The sequence below is a fragment of the Garra rufa genome, chromosome 22 (genome assembly GCF_049309525.1).
Source record: "Garra rufa chromosome 22, GarRuf1.0, whole genome shotgun sequence".
In the NCBI taxonomy this organism is placed as follows: domain Eukaryota; kingdom Metazoa; phylum Chordata; class Actinopteri; order Cypriniformes; family Cyprinidae; genus Garra; species Garra rufa.
The window spans coordinates 23,752,528-23,763,237 of NC_133382.1; the positions used below are offsets into that span (position 1 = coordinate 23,752,528).

The following is a 10,710-nucleotide window of genomic DNA, read 5'->3' on the forward strand; positions in this document are numbered from 1 at the left end:
TCGATGACAGACAAGGATAAGGTGAAAGAATGTTACTGCTTATTAGTGACTAGCTTTTTTAAATTCTTGGATATATTTTAATATAAACTAAACATGGAACAAAACATTGTATTTAAAGAGCTGACCATTAATGTACCATGATCCATGTCATACTGATAAACTCTGTAGAGATTTACCTAGTTGATCTTCTACAAAGTGTGTGACTGCTCTTAGAATGAACTTTAAGGAAATTAAGGAATTCGGAAATGAGAATGAGTGTGTATGAGAGAGAGAGAGAGAGAGAGAGAGAGAGAGAGAGAGAGAGAGAGAGAGAGAGAGAGAGAGAGAGAGAGAGAGGCTGTGTGCTGCAGTACAAGGACAGGCAGGCTTTTGGCTCTTACTCATGACTGAGCAATAAAGATGCCTGAAGCTTCAGTTTCAGGTGCAGGTTTAAAAAAAAAAGAACATATTGCATGACATTGCCTTTACCCATTTAAAGGACATGGAAAAACCTCTTGACACACACACAATACATCTCATTGGTAAAATCCATTGTCATATGGCCATTACCGCTATTAAACAAATTATGCTCTGAACCTTGGCCACATGGATCAAGGTAAACTGCACAGTACCATTAAGCAGCTTGTCCCAATGACAATACTGTTAAACACTGGTTTATGGGCCACTGTTGCAGAAAATCTCACTTCAGACAGGATGAGCTTATGTTTCTGTAAGTAGGCGGCCACAATTTACATTTGCGACCGCCCGGCCAGGCATGTTCAGGCTAGAAAAGCATTTTTACCCAAAATAAGATTATCATACCCGCTTCTGATGAGATGTTTGGATTAATAGCTTTGATTAATAGAATAGCTTTGACCAAGGAGGATTTATTCAATATCATTTTACCTCATTCTTGCTAAAACACTACATGTGTGTGAGCCATATGCTACGTGGCTCAGTGTGCAATGACAATGGCAGATTAAACTGGGGGTTTTATCTTCGCTCACTTGCAGTCTAACGTAATTTCTGAGAAACAAAAAGCGTTGTTTTACGCAGCTCATGTGCCTACAGTATAGTGTGCTTCAGACTGAAGGATTGCCTGGTAAAGCAAGCACCGCAGATATAATTATATGCAATAAATGTTTTAAAATATGAACTGATGAATATGCTTGCTGGCTGTAGACAGCTGTCCAACATCAATGATTAATTTAGTGCCCAGGTAATGTCTTTATATCCAGCATAGCAAGTCACATTCAAACATTCAGATGGCTTAACATATGTTCTGTGGGAAACACAGTGCAGACTTTAATTAAATATGCATGGGGTATCTAAAATATGCCATGCAAATAATCCCTGTCAATTTTGATATAAAACACACTTCTCATTCTCTTCAGTTTAATACACAAACTTGCATTGTAAATTTGTATGTTTGTATAATTTTAACACAATTTTTTATGATGTTCATGTAAAATACACCATTTGTGAGGATTTCAAGGACCGTTTATTGTCAGTTAAAGGTATTAAGAATATTCAGCTCCTTTAGTTCATACAACTGTCTATTGAAGTAAGAATTTAAGACATTAAAAACAAGGCTTTTACCAAAAGAGACTGGATTTCAACTAACAGGTTACTCAGTTATAATTAATTGAGTGAATGCCATTGCCGGTATTTTTTTTCTTGGTTTCACCGTGGATTTTCGTTTGTTTTACTATGATGCTAAGCACTGGAAAATGGTGTCTCCATTTGATTCTAGACCGTCTGATTGCCTCCTCCCGCCGTTAGAGCTTGGAAGCTCGGTGAAGGTGAAGGGCGACTTGTTGCATGAGCTGTGGATAGCCTTTCCACACACTGACGTATTGATTCACAATACATGAACAATTACGCTCCAGCGAATCAAATTTTTTTGTGAGGAACAAGTTCATCTGGCGAATTTACGTTTCGTGTTTATTTTCTAATTCTGTAACAGATTTGTAAGTGTTATTAAGCTTACCCACACTGATAAGCTGCCTTAAGCTTTACCGTGGATTATTAAGATTTCTCCAGCGACGAAAATCCAAAAGTAATCGCAGATTAATTTTGTATCCTGTTATCTGTAACTTCAATAAATGGTTTTGACTGTCGACCTAATGCGTGCCTGAAAGTGTTTGTGGCCCCTCTGATCAAATGCAAAGTGCTCTGAATGTGACTGTCCCCTTGACCTTATCATTTCAAGGTCATTTCAAAGTTCAACTGTGCACTGTGACCTTAAATATATTGTGTAAATAAGTTAGTCGGTTCAGTTGTATAACAATCTATCAATAGGCCTATTTTCCACTTAAGAATCCGTTGAAGCATCAGTAAAAAAAAAAAAAAAAATGTTAGTATTTTGTATTAAACTGTAGCACCGCTTTCGGTTTCATTTAAGTTTACAAAACGTGGTCCTTAAGCGCTTTGGTTGATTTTTGTGCTGTAAATAGAGGTTCATATTTGCAGTGAACACGATATTCAACCAATTAACTAATCCTGATGAACAAAGACGTCTCGTTACTTGTCTACGGGGCGCGAGATTAGTGCTTTTGTTTGCAGTTATTATTATGCCAACACCTGTAGCCTAGAAAAGCTAATGTTTAAATCTTGCCTTGGAGCAATGCCGTATTTAAAATCTTTCCAAAACGCATATTATTAGGCGGTAGCAGGTTTTTTTTTTTTTTTTTTTTTTGTAAATCAAATCCCCAATTAATCACTAATGATAAATCTGCAGACATCGCCGCCTTTTAACTGTACATATTAATGTTTAATGTAAGACAGTAGTGGTGTGCCCACTGGAGAGAAGGCCATTAAGCGCTAAGCCCCAGGATAAACAGACAATTAGGCCAAGTGAATTAACTTGTTTGTGGCATTAATTACACGCTTTGTGCAAACAAAAAGCCTTGTGAAAGAATGTTATTTGACTCAGGCCTAACAAGCCGATCTTGTTTCCTACTGACACTTTATCTTGCCGCTTAAATTGATAAAGTGGGTCGGCGCAGATAGGCGTGTGGTTAGCGCGCCGACATATAGCGCTGGTGCGCTCCGGGCGTCCCGGGTTCGAGTCCCGACTCGAGGACCTTTCCCGATCCCTCCCCTAATCTCTCTCCCACTTCGCTTCCTGTCCTATCTGATCTTTCCTATCACAAAAAAGGCCAAAAAATAAATCTTTAAAAAAAAAAAAAAAAAAAAAAAAAAAAAAAAATTGATAAAGTGGTGAAATAACTAATAATAATTACACGGAATACGCATTATTCTGTAGGCTAAAAAAAACACGTGTATTTAAACGTTAGAGTATCATGACAATTACAGATTACCAAAAAGCTTAGATGCTTATGTTAAATAATTTTAACATTATTTATTTTTACAAATAAGTGCTTATATTTATTAATATTAGCGCTAAATAGCCTAATTAAAATATGGTATTTTGCCTTTTAGATGTAAAATGATTTAGCCTATTTATTATGTTAAAATAAAATAGCCTAATAATTGTATTATCTTTTTAATTTAAAAAAAATCTCAGTCCTTCTACGTTATATAAATGTTTGGTAAATAACAGAATTATTTATCTGTTGACTAGCTCGCAGACTTTCACACCTAAGCGCGAAAGCATACTCGCTGTAATATAGCAATATTCCATCTATTAATCCTCCTACCGTCGAGTGAACTGGCGCACCATTCGCCTGCTTGAAAACATCCCGCAGTGAGTGGCCAGTTCTGATTGGAGCGACGATAAAACCCTGCGCGCAAAGTAAATGTGGAGAAGGGCAGCGCGCACTGGCTAATGACGGGCAAGCTTGACAGTGATTGGCAGGGCTGCCATGACAACCACAGCACGACACCAGGAAGACCAATAGAAAAGCGAAACAAAATGTTTCACCGTTGCATTCGAAGTTGATTAAGGGTAGATATTACGCGTTCGGTGGCACTGCAGCGATCGCAGCGCAAACACGACGTCAGTTTTGCCGTCTTTTCCCGTCTGTTTGTCTCAGTCCGGCGACTCCATGGTTTTCAGGTCTCCTTTAGAGCTTTATCCCTCACATCTTTTCCTGCCTAATTTCGCGGATCGCCCTCTGCTTCTAGCGGGCAGCATTCCCAGAGCGCGATCCCCGGAGGACTTACCGATGTTTCAGCTGCCCACCCTAAACTTCTCGGCGGAACAGGTGGCCAGCGTGTGCGAGACGCTGGAGGAAACCGGGGACATCGAGAGACTCGGACGTTTCCTTTGGTCCTTGCCCGTGGCACCCGGAGCCTGCGATGCCATCAACAAGCACGAGTCCATCCAGCGAGCCCGAGCGGTGGTCGCGTATCACACTGGAAGCTTCCGTGAATTGTACCACATCCTGGAAACCCACAAGTTCACCAAAGACTCTCATGGAAAGCTGCAGGCGATGTGGCTCGAAGCGCACTACCAAGAGGCAGAGAAGCTGCGCGGTCGTCCCCTCGGACCCGTTGATAAATACCGGGTCCGCAAGAAGTTCCCCTTGCCACGGACCATCTGGGATGGTGAGCAGAAGACTCACTGTTTCAAGGAACGAACTCGCGGCTTGTTGAGGGAGTGGTACCTACAGGATCCTTACCCAAATCCGAGCAAGAAAAGGGAACTGGCACAAGCCACTGGACTGACTCCCACTCAAGTGGGCAATTGGTTTAAAAATCGAAGGCAAAGAGACAGAGCGGCAGCTGCCAAAAACAGGTCGGTTTAATGGGTTGAATTCGGGGAGAAATAAAACGAATACTTACGTAGATATAAAGGCTATTTATAAACAGCAAAAGACGGCAAACTTTGTCAGACAATCTGTAGGATGTGCTCGAACAATCGAAAAGAAATTGAAAAATGTTGTTTTATTTATTTGAAACAAAAAAGGCATTTTGTTTTTGCTTTTGCAGCATAATTTCAGACTATTTATTGCATTGGATTGTTACAGCTTTAGAAAACGTGTTATTTTATTTGGCGTTTTGAATATAAAATAAACAATAAATGTGGAGTTCTTAGGTAATTAAGCAAATTGGAAAATAATCATGACAGCACAATAGCATAAATCAATTTATAGTTATGATTTTTTCCAGAAACAATTAAACATTTTTACTTTTTTGTGAATAAATAATATATAAAATATATAAATATATATAAAAAATATATGTGTTTTGAAAAATGTATATTTGGCAGTGCATTGGCATATTGTTATCTTTAAATGCTAAATAATAATTTTCATATAGTGTAAATTGATATAATCTAATCAAAAATATACATAAAATTAAATTAAATGTGGCTAGAGCTCATTAATTATTTACAATTAGAAATAAATTTGTTTTGATTTTTTTTGTAGTTAATAAACATTCATTTTTTTTGAAAATTATAAGCTTGTATATAAATAGAAATATAAACATCCTTATGTAAACACTTACTTGTGTAACGAAAATCGTTTTTTACTTTTATTGGTGTGATCTCACATTTCACAGAGTAACAATCATGTTTATTATTATAGACTCTGTAGCCCGTCGAATTCGAACAATACCGTCTGTAATGTATGTAGCCTACAGTTGAATATTGCATAGGTAATCTTATTTTCTAAATGCTTGTGTTTTTAGGCTTCAGCATCACGGACTGGGTCAAAGCGGCCTGCGCTCCATGTCAGAGTCCGGCTGCACACCGCACAGCTCGGCCGAGTCCCCGTGCGCAGCGGCCAGCCCCACTACCAGCGTCTCCAGTATGAATGAACGAGGCGACGGCGGGACCATTCTCTCAGTTACCGACAGTGACTCTGATTTCGATGTATGATACACCGTCAGACAAATATGGAACATTTTTGCCCAGAGAAAAATTAACTTGTGAGAAATTGCGGGCAACATGGGGACCGGCCATTTTGCCAGCTTGTGTTTGACAAAAGGAGAAAAGCATGCTGTTTTTCCAGCGCTTCAACGGACTGACGCCCTTTCCTTTCATTTCCAAGGCCTACACGACCATTTTGCATGTTCATTTGTGAATATTTTGCATTTTTAAAAGGCATTAATGAAGTGGAGTCTGAGAAAGTAGAACTCGATGCTCGATGAAAAGCGTGAGCCGGAGAGACAATTTTGTTATTTTGTGTTTATCAGACAATCGTTGAAGTCAAAAGCACCTTTATTCCCCCTCTTCGTCTTTTACTCGACAGCAGATGTTCATACTAATTTTATCTCGAGATTTATATTAAATTGTCCATGTCCGATTCAAAGTTTTCCTTAGGTCTAGGCTTGTCTAGATATGCTTGTATGATATCGCAATTACGCCACTCTCTTTCCTGCAAATTTCTTTATGTTGTGTCCATAAAGCGTGAGTAAATGTCTGTTAAGTGCTTGGAGATTTTAAGTGTCTATTCATTCTGCTCGTTTTTATACTGTAAATGGGTTAATGGCGCTGAAAACACAGTGTTATGGGTCACTTTTATGCAAATAAATATAATTTAATATAATGACTATCAGAGTATTATTTGTTTATTCAATGAGTTGGCATTGTGGCAGTTTGTCCAAAAATTGAAACATTATATTTGCTATTCTAAACACTAGTTTCTTCGTTTTTATTTTTATTTCAGGAGTTTCTTAATCATTTTTAGAGTGAGAACATGTTAATTCAATGTTAAATTGCACTCAAAAAATCGAATAATAGGTGTTGTTATTGCTTTCGTTCTTTTATTTATTTTGATTTTAAAAGTTCTTTCCCTTTTACCTATTTATTATTATTATTATTATTATTGATGTAGTGGAATTGTTCATTGGTGCAAACGAGTTTAAAATAACACGAATATATTAGACTAGTAAATCTAAAACGGAAAATAGCTTACAGTATATGTATTTTTCAATACATGTAGCCTATATGTATTGATACTTATTGGAAATGTTATGCTTTAGGCAGAGAATAATACAAAATATAGGTAATACAGTTTTTTTTTTTTTTTTTTTTGTAAATTACACCTGCGTAATAATTGGCGAATGCAGAGGTATCGGACAAATAAAATTAATGAATGTATTACAAAGCTTAGACTATTATTTTTTAAATTAACTTATGTTTTTTTTAAGAAAAAAAGAGGGAAAAAAGACAGAAAGCCGATCATCAAACTCGGACGTGTTAGATGACAAAAGAGAACAACAATTATGATCATGAATTGTAAAACCTATTAGGTGACTATGTACACGCCTTTAATTATTATAGTCTGTTTAGAGTAGAAATAAACACACTACTGAACGTTGATGTGGACATAATAGTTTTATTTCATTTAATTAAATTTTATATAATTTAATTTCTTGTATTTATTTATTTTTTAATTTTTAGTACTCAGTGGCTTATGTTAACTAGGTAATCAAAACCTTACTTGGCCGCCGATACGTGGAAAGAAATTAGTTTCACCACATTACTTCCACATTATTCCAAAGAGCTGACTGTAATCACCACAGTTTTCAAACGTCATTTATCTGTCTAATAATGGCATCATTCAGTTTCAGTCTTCTCTCTTACTACCATAAGGCTAAATAACAAGAGGATGGTTTGTTTGTGGTGTCCTAATAGCGTTCCATGTAAGAGAAAGAGCGTGTCGTTTACTGTGAGAGGATTTCTGTTCCCTCTTCTCCCCTTTGATTTGATCGCTTAACTGAGCACAACTTTTTATTCGTGTTTATTCACGCGGCAGTTCCCCTTGACCTGGATTCATTGTGCTGCATTGAGCTGCGCTATAAAATAATCTAAACGCGACGCACCTCTTCGACACACCAGAAGTCCAATTTAGTGCAATTTCAAGACCACACTTAAGTTTAAACTTAACATGTTAATAGAGAAGCAAATGTAGTGGAAAAAGGGCTAAATGTTATTGTTGTAGTGTCACCTGTAGCCTAAATCTACTTCACATTTTCCGCTTCATTTGATGAATAGCTTAGCCAATATTAAATTACTCAGTTAATGAAACAACCAAGGTGGAAAAATATTGGCAATTCGATTACAAATAATACATCTATGTAAACATACGCGTTTCAAAAGCGTTTTTAAACCTTTCAACAACCGCTCTCAAAAGTTTCTTTCGCCTGAGGATGCAACCATAGCAACAGTAAGCCGGTCAAGCTACTTCCGTTTAGATCATTATCGGACGGTAAGTCTACGAAACATAAGTAGTCCTTGTCATTATCACTTGTTATAGATTTACATACCACAACACAGGTAAGCACAAAAACTGAAGTGTTGTTTTAAAGACCTTAAAGGCCTATCAGTTGGCTAACTGCGTTGGGGCGACATTAGAATGTTTGCGCTTGGCTGAGGAACCTCTAGAAGTTGAGGTTTATAAACAAAATAGGACTATAAAACACATTTTATAATTCTCACATGAGAATGAACGCCTGTAACAAAACGTTTGATCTTGAATTTGCAATTACATATGGAATCACGGCCTTTGTGCACACATCTGGTCAGCGAAACTGCATTTTAGATCTTAAACATTTCTAAGTATGACTACTTCTGCATTCACCGTTTAAAAAGCGCTTTAAAAAATAATTAGGCGATTAAAAATCGTTTGTGGTTTATCTCATTATATTTTTAATCGGTAGATACATTTTTGTTCTAATGTTTGGGTTCTCTAACCCAAACATGCTTAGCTGCACACATGCTAGAGCTATGCCGAATACACGGCTAACAAAGCTGTCACATAAAACAGTTTTATTTAGGCGAAGTGTAATTTGAAAGTAACTGTTTGACTGACATGTAAAGCTTTAGGAAGTGCATATGTCGACAACCCAGTCAGCAACATAGTTTTGGCCCAGATCCGGTCCATATCTGGCTTGAGTGAAAACAATGAGGGCCAAATGTGAGCCGGATCTGGGCCAACGCTGCTTGCTGTCTGGGAAATATGTCATGAACTTTTCTTACAGTAGGAAGCCTTTATGTTCTATTCATGTGCTTATGTCGCCATCATGTGGTGGCTCTTAAAAAAACAGTCTGAGCTGTGGAATTTTTAAGCCTACTTTTATAATAATGATTGTTTTAAATATGCTTTATAATATACACTACCAGTCAAAAGTTTGAGAACAGTAATATTTTTTAAAGAAGCTCTCTTCTTTTTAGAAATATTTTTGCTATTTAAAATATAATAGTATAGAAATGTAATTTATTCCTGTGATTTCAAAGCTGATTTTTAGCATCATTACTCCAGTCACACGATCCTTCAGAAATCATTCTAATATTCTGATTTGCTGCTAGAAAATAAATAAATAAATAAAAACATTTATTGTTATTATTTTGGAAACAGCTCAATAATTTTTTTTTCAGGTTTCTTTAATGAATAGAAAGTTCAGAACAACAGCATTTATCTGAAATAAAAATCTTTTGTAACATTATAAATGTCTTCGTCATCACTTTTGATCAATTGAAAGCATCCTTGCTAAATAAAAGTATTAATTTATATAAAATATTAAAAATATTTAAATCTCTTGAATCGTATTGTGTATAATGTTACAAAAGTTTGTTATTTCAGATAAATGCTGATCATTGGATCTTTCTATTCATTAAAGAATTCTGAAAAACTAAATATTTATATTAAATACATATTTAAATAATAAATGATCACGTTTAAATATTGATAATAATAAAAATAAATGTTACTTAAACAGCAAATCAGCATATTAGAATGATTTCTGAAGGATCATTTAGCTTATCACAGGAATCAAAAATATTCAAATAAAATTGAGTTATTTTAAAGCAAGACACTGTAGGTGAATAGAAAAAAAATTAACTAATAGTTATCACCTTACTTACCCAGTTGATTGATTACATTGATAATTGCAAACATTTTTTTGTATTACAAGTTTTCTAAAATGTCTAAAGTCTAAATATGCAAATGAGCATTATTTAATGAAATATGCGCTAATTTGCATACATTTTGTAGTACAAAAATCTAAACGCTGGATGAAGTCAGTTTCAAAATTCTTGTTTAATATTTTTGACATATTAGAGTCAAATGTTTTTACTGAGGGAATTGTGAGTATCTCATTTTGTCACTCCACCTGGACAATACTTAAAACAGACAGAAAACTATACATTTTCGCAATTTTGGAGAAATAAAAATGTATATAATAAAGTAAATTATATATAAACAAATCCCTCTGTAAAAGCCTTCAGGATATAGACAGAAATAAAAATTTCAAGTTTGGTGTGTGTAAGTGGAGTGGAGATTTATGGCTAAGTGTAGGGGAAAAAACTCATTTTGAGAAAATGGCCTTTAAAAATATGTATTGTAATTGAAATATATTGACACTATGGAAGAAAAATTAATTTTACTTATATGAAGCATTGTGTAATTTTCTGCTTTACTTAAACCTGAGGTAAAAGTATCAGGGCCCCAAAACATGAAGACTTGAGTCTTGAGAGTATGATATAGAATGTGTTTCTCTGTTTCCTTATGTGTGGAAGATTACTGGCTGTTAGGAGATGTAACCTTGAAGACTAGGGAAGAGATATAAAAGTGGAGGAAACCCTCCCTTCTTTGTCACACTCTGCAGCAACCTGTGTTTCCTTATAACTGTCTGACCTTTCTTGCAAAAAATAAACCTTTGAAAAGACCCTAAGAGTGAATTTGTCTCTTATGCAATGAGAGTCGTTGGATTTTGCAACGACAACACAAATAGGTAAAGTGCTATAAAAGAAACACTTAATAGTGTCTTTTGGATGTTTTCTTTCTACTAGTCTGAAAAAACACTTTATGAAAAAAC

General features: G+C 35.7%; 1 protein-coding gene across 1 annotated transcript; it reads left to right on the forward strand.

Moving 5' to 3' along the window:
• Positions 1 to 3,831: 3,831 nt before the first annotated feature.
• On the forward strand, positions 3,832 to 6,440 carry six3b (SIX homeobox 3b). Its single transcript, XM_073828459.1, has 2 exons — positions 3,832 to 4,681; positions 5,578 to 6,440. The coding sequence occupies exons 1-2, from the start codon at positions 3,990 to 3,992 to the stop codon at positions 5,765 to 5,767; spliced, it is 882 nt and encodes a 293-aa protein (XP_073684560.1). The 5' UTR covers positions 3,832 to 3,989; the 3' UTR covers positions 5,768 to 6,440.
• Positions 6,441 to 10,710: the final 4,270 nt, after the last annotated feature.